The sequence below is a fragment of the Mixophyes fleayi genome, chromosome 5, assembly GCF_038048845.1.
Source record: "Mixophyes fleayi isolate aMixFle1 chromosome 5, aMixFle1.hap1, whole genome shotgun sequence".
Classification (NCBI taxonomy): domain Eukaryota; kingdom Metazoa; phylum Chordata; class Amphibia; order Anura; family Limnodynastidae; genus Mixophyes; species Mixophyes fleayi.
The window spans coordinates 219,913,969-219,929,574 of NC_134406.1; the positions used below are offsets into that span (position 1 = coordinate 219,913,969).

Below are 15,606 nucleotides of genomic sequence, written 5' to 3' on the forward strand. Positions count from 1 at the left end.
TCCAGTGGTTCTGTCCTGTGCTGCTTAAGTCCAGTCCACTGATCCTGCCGTATAAGTCCAATGGTACAGCCGTATAACTCCAGTCCAGTGGTACTCTCCTGTGCTGCATATAATTTGTAAAGGCTTTGCCGAGTGTGTGTGGTTTAGGGGTACGCTCTCTTGTGCTGCATATAATGGAGAACAAAAATTTGGAGGATAAAGTAGGGAAAGATCAAGAACCACTTCCTCCTAATGCTGAAGCTGCTACCACTAGTCATGACATAAACGATGAAATGCCATCAACGTCGTCTGCCAAGGCCGATGCCCAATGTCATAGTAGAGGGCATGTAAAATCCAAAAAGCCAAATGATCAAAAAAAAGAAATTAAAATATGCCATTTACGACACGGAGTGGCAAGGAACGGCTTAGGCCCTGGCCCGTGTTCATGACTAGTGGTTCAGCTTCACACAACGATCTAAGCCCTCCTCCTCCCCCCCCCTCTAGAAAATTTAAGAGGGATAAGCTGTCATCAAAACCACAGCAAACAACTCTGCCTTCTAAAGACATGGCATCACAAATCCCCAAGGAGAGTCCAAGGGTGTTGGTGGTTGCGATGCCTGACCTTCCCATCACTGTACGGGAAGAGGTGGCTCCTTCCACCATTTGCAGCACGCCCTCTGCATATGCTGGAAGGATCACCCACAGTGCAGTTCCAGATTTTGATAATGAAGGTGTCAATGTTGTACACCAGGAGGAGGATATTGATGTAGCTGGCGCTGAGGAGGAAGTTGACGAAGAGGATGCTGATGTGGTTTGCTTAAATGAGGCACCAGGGGGGGAAACAGTTGTTGTCCATGGGATGAAAAAGCCCATCGTCATGCCTGGGCAGAAGACCAATAAATCCACCCTTTTTCGGTCTGGAATTATTTCTATCTCAATCCGGACAACAAATGTATTGCCATATGTAGCTTATGTAAAGCTGCAATAAGCAGGGGTTTTTTCTTTGCCAGCTCGTTTTGTGGGGGTCCAAACGAACCAATCATTTCAGCCACAGTTTTGTAGGCCCTGTCGCTGAAATGATTGGTTTGTTAAAGTGCGCATGTCCTATTTCCCCAACATGTGGGTGGGAGGGCCCAAGGACAATTCCATCTTGCACCTCTTTTTTTGGCATTATGTGCTCTTTGGGGCCTAGTTTTTCAAACTGCCATCCTGTCTGCCACTGCAGTGCCACTCCTAGATGGGCCACGTGTTTGTGCCGCCCACTTGTGTCGCTTAGCTTAGTCATCCAGCTACCTCGGTGCAACCTTTTGGCCTAAAAACAATATTGTGAGGTGTTCAGAATAGACTGGAAATGAGTGGAAATGAATGTTATTGAGGTTAATAATAGCATAGGAGTGAAAAAAAAATAAAATCTGGATTTTTAGCAGTTTTTATGCTTTTTCTAAAAAAAATCAGAACCCGAAACCTTGAGGGGGTTGTTTTGGCAAAACCCATTCGAACCCAAAACCTGAAGGTAATCAGAACCCAGAACCCTAAACGCGAAAAGTGACCGGTGCACATCCCTAGTAAATATATATTTAATGTGGCTATTGTAATGAAATTTACACCAAATGTCAGCAACAACCCTTGCAAATCCACACATGCAAAGAAATCAAACCATAGATGTCCGTAAATTAAGTTTTGTGTAATAATGTGAAATGACACAGGGAAAAAGTATTGAACACATGAAGAAAGGGAGGTGCAAAGAGGCATAGAAAGCCAAGACACCAGCTGAAATCTATCAGCAATTAGAAAGCAATCCTTCCAGCTGGTTCATGATGGCCTATATAAAGGTGTCACATAAAATACATCTCATGATGGATAAAAGCAAAGAGCTCTCACAAGACCTTCGCTACCTTATTGTTGCATAACATACTGATGGCATTGGTTACAGAAGGATCTCTAAACTGCAGAATGTTCCAGTGAGCACTGTTGGGGCCATAATCTGGAAGTGGAAAGAACATCATTTCACCATAAACCGGCCACAACCAGGTGCACCTCGCAAGATTTCTGACAGAGGAGTGAAAAAAATATTACAAGAGTTGTCCAAGAACCACTGTAGAGAGATTCAGAAAGACCTAAAATTATCAGGTACACTTGTTTCAAAGAAAACAATAAGTAATGCACTCAACCGCCATGGCCTGTATACACGCTCACCACACAAGACTCCTGCTGAAGATAAAATATGTTGAAGCTCGTTTTAAGTTTGCTGCACAACATTTGGACAATCCTGTGAAATACTGGGAGAATATAGTGGGGTCAGATGAGAACAAAATTAAACTCTTTGGATGCCATAATACACACCGTTGTTTGGCGGAAAAATGGTACTACACATAACACCAAAAACACCATGGAGATGGGAACATTATGGTGTGGGGCTGTTTTTCTGCACATGGTACTGGCATACTGCATATGATTGAAGGAAGGATGATTAGAAAAATGTACCGAGACATTCTTGATAAAAATCTGCTGCCATCTACCAGGATGCTGAAGATGAAACGAGGGTGGACATTTCAGCAAGACAATGATCCCAAACACACATTCAAGGACACTTGCAATTGGTTTCAGAGAAGGAATATAAAGCTGCTAGAATGGCCCAGACAATCGCCTGAATTGAATCCAATTGAAAATCTATGGAAAGAACTAAAGATCAGAGTTCATAGAAGAAGCCCATGGAACCTTCAAGATTTGAAGACTATTTGCGTTGAAGAATGGGGTAAAATCACACCTGAGCAATGCATGTGACTAGCCTCTCCATACAGGATGCATCTTGAAGCTGTCATTACCAACAAAGGCTTTTGTACAAAGTATTAAATACATTTCAGGAAGCGTTTTCAATACTTTTTCCCTGTGTCATTTGACATTATTACACAAAACTTAAATGTTTTGATTTCTTTGCATGTGTGGATTGCAAGGGTGGTTGTTGACATTTGGTGTAAATTTCATTACAATAGCCACATTAAATATATATTTACTGAGAAAAATGTTGATGTGATCAATACTTATTTCACCCGCTGTAATTCTTGTACACATTAGGGTTCTAGGAAAATAGAAAAGAGTGTATGACCAACGACACTTCTAGATGTACATGTATCTTGTTGTTATTCTGAGTGTATGACCCACAGCACTTCTAGATGTTACATGTGTGTTGTCTAAGAGTTATTATCCTGAGTGTATGACCCACAGCACTTCTAGATGTTACATGTGTGTTGTCTAAGAGTTATTATCCTGAGTGTATGACCCACAGCACTTCTAGATGTTACATGTGTGTTGTCTAAGAGTTATTATCCTGAGTGTATGACCCACAGCACTTCTAGATGTTACATGTGTGTTGTCTAAGAGTTATTATCCTGAGTGTATGACCCACAGCACTTCTAGATGTTACATGTGTGTTGTCTAAGAGTTATTATCCTGAGTGTATGACCCACAGCACTTCTAGATGTTACATGTGTGTTGTCTAAGAGTTATTATCCTGAGTGTATGACCCACAGCACTTCAAAAACAGAAAAATTAACACTTCACACCATTCTCATTGTGGTTGATTGATCACATGTAGCTATGAGCACCTCACAACTTTTCAAGCTGGGGAATTGGGACAATGTACGTGGCGATGCATGCATGAGAAGGGGGGGTGGACATATAACTTTGGGGAGCTTCCATGGCCCACCACAATGACTTGTGTACCAGGAGCCGGTGCGTGCGGCACCCATTCACCACTGCTCTACTTTGGGACTTTTACGCCTAAATCAGGACAGTTGGGAGCTATGAACTGTGTGTCGCTTTTAGGAGTATTTAAGGACCCTAATCTGTGTTAATTGTGGGACCCTGAATAATGTTGCTTAAAATAGTGACCTACAACTTGTAATCTTCAATAGCAGTGGTCAGTAAATCATTTACAATGCTTGTGGAACACTGCCATGCCTTATGTCAGACACCAGCCTGCAGGAATACTATAGTCAAACTGTTGTTATCATGGCTCATTAGGAATCCATTCCAAACTATTTTTATGATGTATCTGCTTTTCACCAATTTGTCTCACTGTATTTATCAAGTTTACTATTTGTATTATAAATCATATTCATCATTTTTACAATCATTTATTGTTACAAATCATACATATCACACAGCAGGTAGAATCAGAGACACACACAAACACACACACACTTGTATGACAAGTTTAGTAGTAGACTGATATTTCCGTAATCTACCTTATTTGTTAAAATGAAATAAATAGGCACATTTAGGCTAATACATTTAGTTATCTTTCTGTTGTATGTGGTCATTTATGTCTGCTCTGTTTCCCCTGCTGGTTAATAATTATTTATGATATTTCATTCCAGATGATTGTTCTCAATCAGCGATGCAGCTTTTGGGCGACAATGATCTATGTGAGGCCTGAGGTAATGTTTCACATGTTGGCTCCAGAGAGCTGGTGGTTTAAGTCTAAGTGTGGGCCAATCACTTAGTACTTTTATAATTGAGCAATACATGAAAATACAGCCTTCACAAGACACCCTCAGGGAATGTCATACATTGTTATTGACACCTTGATTTAATTAACCCTAGTAAATGCAGTCTTACAGTTATGTTCAATTGAAACTATGTTTTGCATGTAAGTAAACATTTTCTTACATTTTAAAGGGGTGTATATTGTACTTTATCTAGTCACGGTCATGTGTTAGGGAGAACTTAAACATGTATATGCATGAGTGTAAAATATTTAAATATTTCTTTATTTTTGTAATCATTATATCAGCTTTCCATAGGTACAATACATGCCTGGGATGTATTATCAGGAATTCTTATGATGATTTTCCAGATACATTTGTATTTCCATGCACTCTGTCCTTTTCATTTCCCTCTTCATTGAATTGTTTAGCAGTGTTCCTCACGGTGACTGTTGGAGAAAGCGCTTAGTGACATTATCTGTGTATTACTAATGAATACTAGCAATTATTTACTTTTTCTTTTAAAAAACAAGCAAAACCGTTATGCACATAATTGTCTGGGCACTTTTGTCAAGATTTCAGTCAGTATTGTGATGACCGGAATAACTGCATTCAGTTCACTGTAGTTAGGGCACCTTCAACCCCCTGAGTGAACCTAAGCAATGCACATTTGGGGCTAGATTTAATAAAGGACGGTTTGTTGAAACCACCAGCTTTTCGCCTTTGTTTTAAAAAAAATAATAAAAACGAACGAGCTGCCATTAAACAGCATGAAAACTAAAGTTTTATAAAGCACCACATTATAAATCGCCATACCGATTTTTAGCATGATAAAATACAAACAATCAGGTTAACTAAGCAGCGGTTTGACAAATCGCCGGAAAACCACCGGCAAAACAGCCAATGCGAAAGAGGTGGTTGAGAGGTGAGATTGCTCAGACAGCATGCGATTTGAGGTATTTTTCCATTCATAACATAAAAGGAGCCACTATTGACTTATGAATTACTGTGGAAATCGTTATTTATTGATTATGGGCACAAAATTTAAAATTAAATTGTGGGGCAATTTTTTATTTTTCATTATATTAAGGGGACAATATTGTTGTATTATTATATTATGGATTCCCGACCATGGCCTTATCCTTAAGAGGAGTTTGTATGTTCTCCCAGTGTTTGCGTGAGTTTACTCCGGGTGCTCCGGTTTCCTCCCACACTCCAAAAACATATTGGTAGGTTAATTGGCTGCTATTAAATTGATCCTTGTCTGTCTGTGTGTGTGTTAGGAAATTTAGACTGTAAGCCCCAATAGTGCAGGGACTGATGTGAGTTCTCTGTACAGCGCTGCAGAGTTAGTGGTGCTATATAAATAAATGATAATGATGATTATGGGGTCAATAAGATTATATATTTATATTAAGGGGAAATAATTTTTGATTGCTAACAGGAACACTAATTATTTGTGATAGGTCAACACGTATATGGCACTACAAGTACCGGCTTACACTTGCTTCCATGTGCATGCTGGCACTTGTAGTTCCACACATAGGCAATATGAATATTGCCCCCATAATGAATAAGTTCCCATCATAAATAGTTATTGCTCCAGTTAGCAATCAAATATTATTTCATCTTAATATAATTATATAGTCATATTGTCCCCATAATATATTAATACAATAATACTGCCCCCTTATTATAATTCAAAATAAAGATTGCCTCCATAAGTTAATTATAAATTAATTTTTGTTCCCTTTATCAATAAATACTTATTGCCACAATAATTCATATGTCAATGGTGCCGCCTCTTATGTCATGAATAGCAAAATATCTCCAACAGCATGTTTGAGCTAACTAGCCTATCAGAAGCAAGTATTAAGAAAGCTGTCTTTTTCTGGCAGTTTTTTGGAGATTTTGACTAAGTTTCCTTTGGTTTAGGTGTTTTAAAACCGCTACACACCAGCTGTGGATTTACATTCAAGCCTCAATCCTCCTTATAGTAAATATCGCGGTTTGGAGCACTAAACCGCCACAAATTTGTGGAACTGTGCGGAAGTTTCAAACCGTTGCTAAACACTATTTTTAGTAATCCTACTCCTTGGCCTTGAACCTGCCCTTATAGACATGTCGGAGGACAAGTGTTGAGGGTGTTTTGAAAATGACAGCAGCCTGTGGTTATCTACTGGCCTAGATTTAGGGTATGTGGCCTTGAATCTTAGCTGCCAAATCCTGGAGTATGACATGGGTAAGTATACCTTACTTTCCTGCAGCAGGTGGAGAAAATGATACCAGGAACAGCATGAATTCTGTCTATTTCAGGACTATGTTGAAAATATGTCCTATAATGCATCTTTCTTACACAAATATACTTATAAATAGCATTGTAACATAGAATGATTGGCAACAATGACTGCATCTTGTACACGGCAATAGCCACATAGACTTGCTAGAACACACCATGGTATACAGCATATAATAGAGTCTCATGACCAGCATTAGTAGGTCCCTGTGTCCAATGTAGAACATACAGCTGTTCGACCAGCTGTATAGCCCTATGTTGAGCAATATAACAACCTTGGGCCTGATTCATTAAGGATCTTAACTTTAGAAACTTCTTATTTCAGTCTCCTGGACAAAACCATGTTACAATGCAAGGGGTGCAAACTAGTATTTTATTGCATATACGTTAAATACATACATACTGTTTTTTTCATGTAGCACACAAATACTTGATAGCTTATTTGTACACTGAAATTTAAAGTAGATATGTGTGTGCTACATGAAAAAACAGTCGGTATTTAACTTATGTGCAAAACAGAATACTAATTTGCGCCTCTTGCATTGTAACATGGTTATGTCCAGGAGACTGAAATAAGAAGTTTCTAAAGTTAAGATCCTTAATGAATCAGGCCCCTTGTGTTGTCAAGCAGTGTATCTTTCTTAGTATATAACATACATGAGACACTTAATGTACACTCCTGGCACATAAGGGCAGTAAAGTATGTTCACATACTTATAAAGTATTTTCATACACACCCAGTAGCATGACTACATGGGCCTAAGTCCCTTCATATGAAGATGCTGCTACACATGTGAGTGTACATAATAATAACTATCATACATAGGATATGTGTTTTCCTTTTTAGTCTATTTTGTACATTTAAACACCCAGAGTGGACTTTTTTTTAAGTGATACTGTGCAGTTACCATATACACAGATTAAGAACACATACTACATCATGCCCCCAGAACAATGTAAGTGATGATGTTTATATATCCAGCACACAGAATAAAAACTGATACTGAGAGTTGTATGAATCGAAATATTGTGCAGTTGTTTGATGGTAAAAACAGTCCTGTAAAGACCAACACTGACCTGTAAGTCATGAACAGTTAACACCTTTAGTAATCATTTGTCCTACAGACATTGCACATGTGATCCAGTGGACAGCTGATCAAAAGATCTGTACAAGTAAACACCAGCTTTTGTATTGCACATAATTATGTTTAATGAAAACCTTAAAGTGGTAGCAGTCTTAGGCTACATTGCAGTGTTATCTAGATGCAGTTGGGGAACTTGGCAGCTATAAAGGGTTTACCCTGCTGAAGAGGTCATCCAGGGTGGAGTGCCACATGATCGGCTCATACTCAACCCTGAGGTGAGCTCTTTGTAAATGCAAATGTTTTCACTAAGTGAAATTGGTGTTCAGTACAATTTATGTTTAGCTATGGGGGCCCTGAAGAGCAATCGCTTTTTAGACCGTTCTTGACTTTGCACATTAGGGAAAACAGAAAGAGAGAGATTAGAGGTCCTTATTTTTCAGCAGTGCTGTAAACCATCTAGATAGAACATGTGCCTTTTTATTTGACCTCACAGAGTCAATCAGCAGTCACATACCACAATGTCCTGAAGACTTCAGAAGACGATCTAGTTCAATTAGCATAATTGTGACTACCTTGGAGGGGGTACATAGTTGCAGGCTCATGTGTTTCTACCTTTTGGCTTCCTTCTAAAATAGCTTTTTAATGTAAAAAAGTTACATTGCCAAACATGGTCAGTCTTCCATTGTTGTACTAGATAGATTTATTATGATAGCAGACAGACAAACCTATAATAAAAAATAAATAAATACAAAAATACCGCTACAAAAATTATGGTTGAAAGGCAGCTCTGCACAATTAGAACAAATAGCTTCTACTCCAGCAGATGACTAGAGGACTGTTCTATTGTTATTTGTTGGGACACAGAGCATATATTTAAATTGTTTCTAACCTGATCTACTTGTGTAGTGAAGATTTCAGCTGACATGTATCAAATGTGTTTGAAAAGATATTAATCTGGACTCTCCTAAACCCTTCCTTCCCTAGTCATTGCATTATAGCTGGGCAGGCTTCCAACAAGCTACTGTTTGGTTTTGTTTTTTTACTTTGTTGAAACAATGTTGCTACACTCTGCAAACAGCTTTATTGTTTTTGAATGATACTTGGCCTAATATTGCTGAATGTGCTCCCTAAATGCCAATAAAAATGTGATCATCTGACATGTTGGTAAATAAGTGCAGAATATGACCTCAGACAGACGCAAATGGCCTGTGTGTGCTGTCATCCACTGACGATGTCTGAATTGTTCCTGCTGCCCTGCCCCAAGTACTGAATGGCTGGACCTCATCTCATTTTTCCACTAATGTATCAGTGATGATGACACCATACCAATTAGTCTTAAAAGCTTGCAATCTAAATCTTCACACTTAGCTGACAGTGACAATTTTTTTCCCTGTTTTTGAAAGTTGCCAAAGTACGACAATCCCCTGCTGCTATTGTTCTTAAGACAACTCTTATCTATCTTGTGGCCAGTCTGTGTTCACAACAGCCTTCCTGTCTCTGTAGCTGGAGCCGTTAAGTGAGAAGGATGAATCGTACTGATTAGTCCTAGTCTAGCTCATCCTGGCATGTGGGACCAACCTGTGTAACTGATGAAAGACTCTTACTGGCTACTTGTTACCAACTGATAGCTGTGCTGGGAGGGGGTTGGGTTGGGGCTAGTGGTGACATTTTAAAAGTTAGTGTTTTAAATCGCTAATTCTTTTCCTGTAGTGTTCAATGATTCTCATATTATAGTTGTTAATTAAAATAAATATTTTTAAAAATAAGGTTAAATGCAGCACTATATACATAGAATTATTGCTTATTTATAATAGAAAGAACTTTAACTCCTCCTTCATTGTTGTAAAGTTGCATTTTAGTCAGAGTTTCTAATTTGTCAAGACCCAGTAAAGAAGAGGGCAACACAGCAATGTTTGATCATCCCTGGGATTGTGCAGGGAACAAGATGAAAATGTTAAAAAGCTGCACACACAGACGGAACTGATTTCAGCTTTTCTCTCCCACTGCGTAACGTAACACATGGCTCACATATTTTCCCAGCAGTGCTAAATCTACAGTGCCCTCAAGAAACAATTTCCCACTGAATTCAAAATGCATTAAAGTCTATAATTAATTAACTGTTTTACATCACGGGTGACCTCACAATCTGGCATCTTGGATTACTTTAGAAAAGAGATAAAAGGGAGCGACTTGTGACTCTACAGCAGTCGTGGTATCAAAAGTCCCAGCATTCCCTGTCGGCCCTTAAGGAAGTACAAGTTTGTAGAGCAGAGGTAGGCAAGCTGTTGCTCTCCAACCTTTGTAGAACTGACCCTAGCATGCCCTGACAGCCTGTTTGTAACTTCAGGTTTGTAGGGCAACAGTGGATTATTATTATTACCATTTATTTATATAGCGCCACTAGTTCCACAGCGCTGTACAGAGAACTCACTCACATCAGTCCCTGCCCCATCCCTAACACACACAGACAGACACACACAGGGTCAATTTGTTAGCAGCCAATTAACCTACCAGTATGTTTTTGGAGTGTGGGAGGAAACTGGAGCACCCGGAGGAAACCCACGCAAACACGGGGAAAACGTACAAGCTCCTCACAGATAAGGCCATGGTCGGGAATTGAATTCATGACCCCAGTGCTGTAAGGCAGGACTGCTAACCACTTAGCCACCGTGCTGCCCCATCTGTTGTATAACCAGTGGCAGGACTAATGCTGGAACAACACTTGCTATTCTGAGCATCCCTGGGAGCTGGTCCATGCACTGTGACATCTTATTTGGGCTTTCAGTACCAGAACTGTAAATGGGGCTTTACTCTGCATGCTCTGGCCCCTGTGCATGCTCTTGCTGACAGGGCTCTCTGAAGTAGATCACTGCTCGGACCTACAACATGCTCTATGAGACAAAGGCACTGGCACAATGGCATTTGGAATTTTACAACAGTTGGAAAGCTACAGGCTGACAAACTCTCACTGGCCATGTGTATACTGCTACTGAGTTAACAGTGGTGGAGTTTAATAAATTTCGTTCTGTACATCCATCCACACAACCCATTCATTTACACATGTATCAGGCAGATCTGAAGAATGATAAGTTTTCAGCACTCCACAGGGAAAGAAAGAGTAGACAGCCGATCTCTGCAGGGGGGAGATTGTAGAAGTGCGTTTTGATCTCCACTAAAGTCCTTAGGGATCACAGCTTGAGACCGCCTGCCTAAGATAACCTATGTGTCTCTGTGTTTGTACAGTATGAATTTTACAAAACACATATTGCAGCAGGTAAAAGATAGTTGAGAGAAAACAGTTATTCTTCTAGTTTGGTCCTGCAGGAATCCTGGTGGAAGAAATATGGGCTCTAACAGATCTTGCTCCTTCTGACAGTGTGTTAATTCTAGATGAAAGCTTCCCAAGTTTCCATCTCTTGGGGATATGGTTACAATAAAGGCATACTCAGCTGGGATTACTGTTTCATATGCCTGTGCATAGGGCTGGTGTCATTTTCTTATTTTTGCTGTTTTATTGTAAGGGACACATTGGGCTGTGTTTGCTTGGATAGACTTTAGTAATAAAATATCTGCTATTTGTCAAGTCATAGAGACACTGGTATTCTCAGTCACATGACAGGAATAAAAGCAATGTCTTCATTATGTTTTGATGAAAAATCTATTGTTTTATTGGGTGTTTGTATTTGTGCATTTAGCGCCAAACAGGAAAATGGGGGAGACACTGACTAGTATAGGAGCAAGTTTCGATTTAGCTAAAGATTTCTGTGCTAATTGATTTAATATTAATAATATGATTCTTGGAAGATAACATGTACAGTCTGCTCATTGTGACTGTGTGTGTCAGCCAGCTGTTAACTGTATTGTGATGAAGGTGTGCGTGGTAAGACAGAGGACAATGTGGACTCTTCACCACACGCAGGAAGCTCAGGTTTGCTTAGATTCAGATATTTGGCCCCAGCACCAGCAGAGAGGTGATGCGATCTGGTCATACAGTGACCTCACATACATAAACATTAGGTAACCATACAATCATATTTGTATCACTGCCAGATCACAAATTGATTGAGCTGATTTTTTGAGGGCGACATAGTAGCTTATTTATCCAATTGGATTATATTGTGTAGCTTTTATTTCCACACACACATAAATTTAGAGCTTTAAATTAAGCCATTGACCCCTAAATCATTTTGTATAACTGATAAACAACATTTAATTAAGCTTATAAAAGACATTATATTGTAAATTGAATTAACCTAGAAGCAGTGCTTGTTTTGAAACACTTTTCCTGGTAAAGTCTATTGGGGTAATGTGGTCACCTTCTGTGTGCAGACTAGACCTTTGTCTCTACGTCTTCTTTCAGTTTCAGTCATATTTTTATGTCATTAGACAGGTTTGTTTATTTTTGTTGCCATTGTTTAACATCACAAAGCTGCCTTGTGGAAACATTTGTAGAGCTGTATCATGTCTAACGACAGTACAATAATCATCTCTGACTGATGATGTAAACACATGACTGAAAAGCACAGACAGGAGCGGAACGGTAAAACAATGATTCTAAAAAATTAATTTGCCTAGAAAGTAATGTTCACCAGAGTGGCCTTATTTACTTTTTTTGGATAACTCATTGCTCCATATGTCTCACGAAGATACACTATTTGACAGATACATGTTTAGATAGGGCTCTCCTAATTTTGAAATAAAAAACTGTGACGCTCAGATTACTAGAAGTTGATTCAGGTCATTAAATCCTCCCAATACTCCCTTTAGGTCCCTCCATAAGGTAAACGTTTATAGGCGGGTGTGTATATAAGGGGCACTCAAGGAACCCATGAGACAAAATATACATCGTGTTTTTATTTGTATGCATTAAAATAATGTCATTGTATTTAATGAAGAGACAAATTAGCGAAATATTAAAAAAGTAAAACTGGTAATGTAAACCAAAGGATTATGCTGATAGAACTAGCAGAAAAAACTGCTAGATAGCGCCTCATAGCTCATACAATGTATAATTGTAATAAAATCTACCTAATTGGTGTATATAGAAGGTCTCCTTATTGCCTCTGATATGCAAATAGTATCCGATTTCAACTCTTAAGCTTAGTCCAGGGATTAAATGAAATAAATTAAAAGGGATATTTGTATAAGTTATATAAACCCTTTAAAGTCTGGCTCCTGCAGATGTACTTATAGTTCAATGCCTGTAAGCAGCATATCCATACTGATATGAATGAATGCACACTAATGAGAAAATGGAGTCTATGTATCAGATGGACATGAGGGTAACAGTGTCGGTATTGAGTGCTTATAATCGGGTGCATCGTATCCAGTTTATTCACCTTGTTTCGTGAGGACTGTCCTATAAAGTCCTAACACGGAATAGACATGGCCCCACACTAAGTCCCCTGATACTTCATAGAATAGCGTCATTTAGTTAGAACGAGGCATATAATCAGAGAGCTGGAGGCGGGTGTCAAGCCGACGAGCGTTTCGCTAATAGAGGCTTTGTCTCACTTTCCCTGTTAGTTTGGGTACATGAGAAGTCTTAATTGTGGGAAGTTAAGCAAGTTAAACATTTCAGGTGGAGAAAGGGGGACTGTCCTAGGAAAATTGGAACACATGGGATTCCTTTGTTGGGTACAGAACTTCGGTGGTGACTTTGGCCGTTTTTGGCATTTATGCATCCTGCATTTCCTAGAAAAAAACCATCTAGAGCAAAGCCCTCTTACCTCTTTGTCTGTTTATACACAGTATTGTTTATTACTGTTTGTCCCCAATTGTAATCCGCTACGGAATTTGCTGGCGCTTTATAACAAATTGTTGATGATGATTTAGCAGTAAGCAATATGTTACCTTTGCACCTAGTTCAGTAGGTCAACAAAAGGTGTTCCCTGCACACATACACACTGTGGGCAGCAAGTATACAGGAGCCAGCAGGTTACAATTCTGATCTGCTGATTCCAACTGCTTCCCAGCTCTGCGCTCCCCCCAGACCCCATTAGATAGTGGAGAAAATGTTTTCCTGTTCTGGTAGGTATAGGGAATATATATGGTGCTTTGTCTTTATGTTATTAATATTCAGTTGAAGGACATTATTTTCGGTGTCAAGGTAAAAAAGAAAGGAGGGGGTAAGGAGACAGGTGATGATCTGGTATGACTGACAATTTGTTTTGTGTGAACTGTGAGTGGGAGCAGTTTGTAAAAAATGTTAACGTGAGTTGCTTTGGTTCAGTGATTATCCGGGGAGGGTTGGCATATTTTAGCCGGGGAAAGGGGGGGGGGGGGCAAGATTTGACACAGCAGCCTATTTTAAAGGGAAAAAATGCAGGTGACCCAGCCCAAGGTAGCCCACTGTGGGACCGGCCCCTGCCCCCCAGCCCAGCCTGCCTCTGGTAATTATGTAGGTTCAACTTGCTATTAAGATGTTTTTTAAACTAGTTTTATGACTTTTTATTTAATTTATTTTTTCCCTTTCATTTTTTTAACCTCTTTTCCTAAGAAACCACAAAGCATTGATCTTCGGATAGTGATAAGTAAAGTACAATATTCTACAAGTGAATGTGCCCTCTGGGACTGTGAAATACTTGTTGCTGACATCTTTCATGTGAATAAACATTTTTTAGTGTAGATGTTTAATATGCAGTTATTTTCTTCCAAGAGTCACACAACATATTCAAAGGGAAAAATGTCTCTTAAATTTGCAGAATGTAGGAGTCACCTATTGTGATGACCTCTGTCCATATAGCCGGTTTAAGTCCGACTAATCAACTCATATTATAGCAATCCCCACCCCTCAGCTATCAGAACTGCAGGGCACCAGTGTCTGGGGTCACCACTGTTCATCAGATACCACCTCTACAGCGGTCAATCCTCCCGTCAGACAAGCCAGGAGAATTTGGAATGGCTGAGCCTTTTTGCTGAGAGCACAAAGTGAATGTTCCGTCAGCCACGCAGTCCAATCCTTTTATGTTGTAGTGCTGATTTTCTCATGCTGTCTGAGAGGAGAACTGACAGTGAGCTGTGTATCTGATAAATTGTGGGCTCCTGTGCAGCAGGCCCCCAACATTCTGCTTGTTGTAGGAAGCTAACTCTTGTGGCCCCCAGTTACTCCAAGGGGCCTCTTATTACACTGAGTAGAAGTACCACCTCACCCATTCTTGCTATGATGAGCCCATTATGACATCCTAGTATCAAAGCAACATGTTCATGCAATCTAATAATGCCGGCAGTGAGTGAGAAAACTATTCTGTTCTGTTACAGGACAGACTGTATAAAAGCACCATGCTGGCACTTTCATGTCAAAAGGGAAAATACTTTTGATCAGGGGGACTGCAGTTAAGCCTCCAGAGGGTTGCCTGTTGCCTACTTATGGTACATAAGTTAGGATCTGGGGGGGAGTCTCCCTTTTAATATAGAGCTTTGTGGTGAAGACAAATACTAGGTATAATATTGAGTTCATATTTAGAATTTAAAGCAATTATCTTTCACAAGTCCTTATCCTGAAATGATACTGTTCCTTACATGTTGCTACATGTAATGTTGCAGTCTTTCATGAAGCAGCGATATTTGGTTCACTTTCAGATGCAAATCATAGCAAATTTTAGATTATACTGTAGGTTAATCTTAAGCTGGGTACACACTACAGAAATTTCAACCAACTTTTTATGCCGAGCAATTTTACATGTGATCGATGTTCCGATCGCTCGGTCCATGGACTGCATACACACTAGCCTTGTTTAGGACGATAAAGGGAAGAGCG

At 39.5% G+C, this 15,606-nt stretch overlaps 1 protein-coding gene across 1 annotated transcript in view; it reads left to right on the forward strand.

Moving 5' to 3' along the window:
* Window positions 1-15,606, forward strand: part of SPIDR (scaffold protein involved in DNA repair) — a 305,726-nt gene that overhangs the window by 275,561 nt on the left and 14,559 nt on the right. The window contains exon 14 of the mRNA XM_075213492.1: window positions 4,359-4,418. Within this exon, the coding sequence (XP_075069593.1) occupies window positions 4,359-4,418 (60 nt within the window). The remainder of the gene's footprint in view (window positions 1-4,358; window positions 4,419-15,606) is intronic.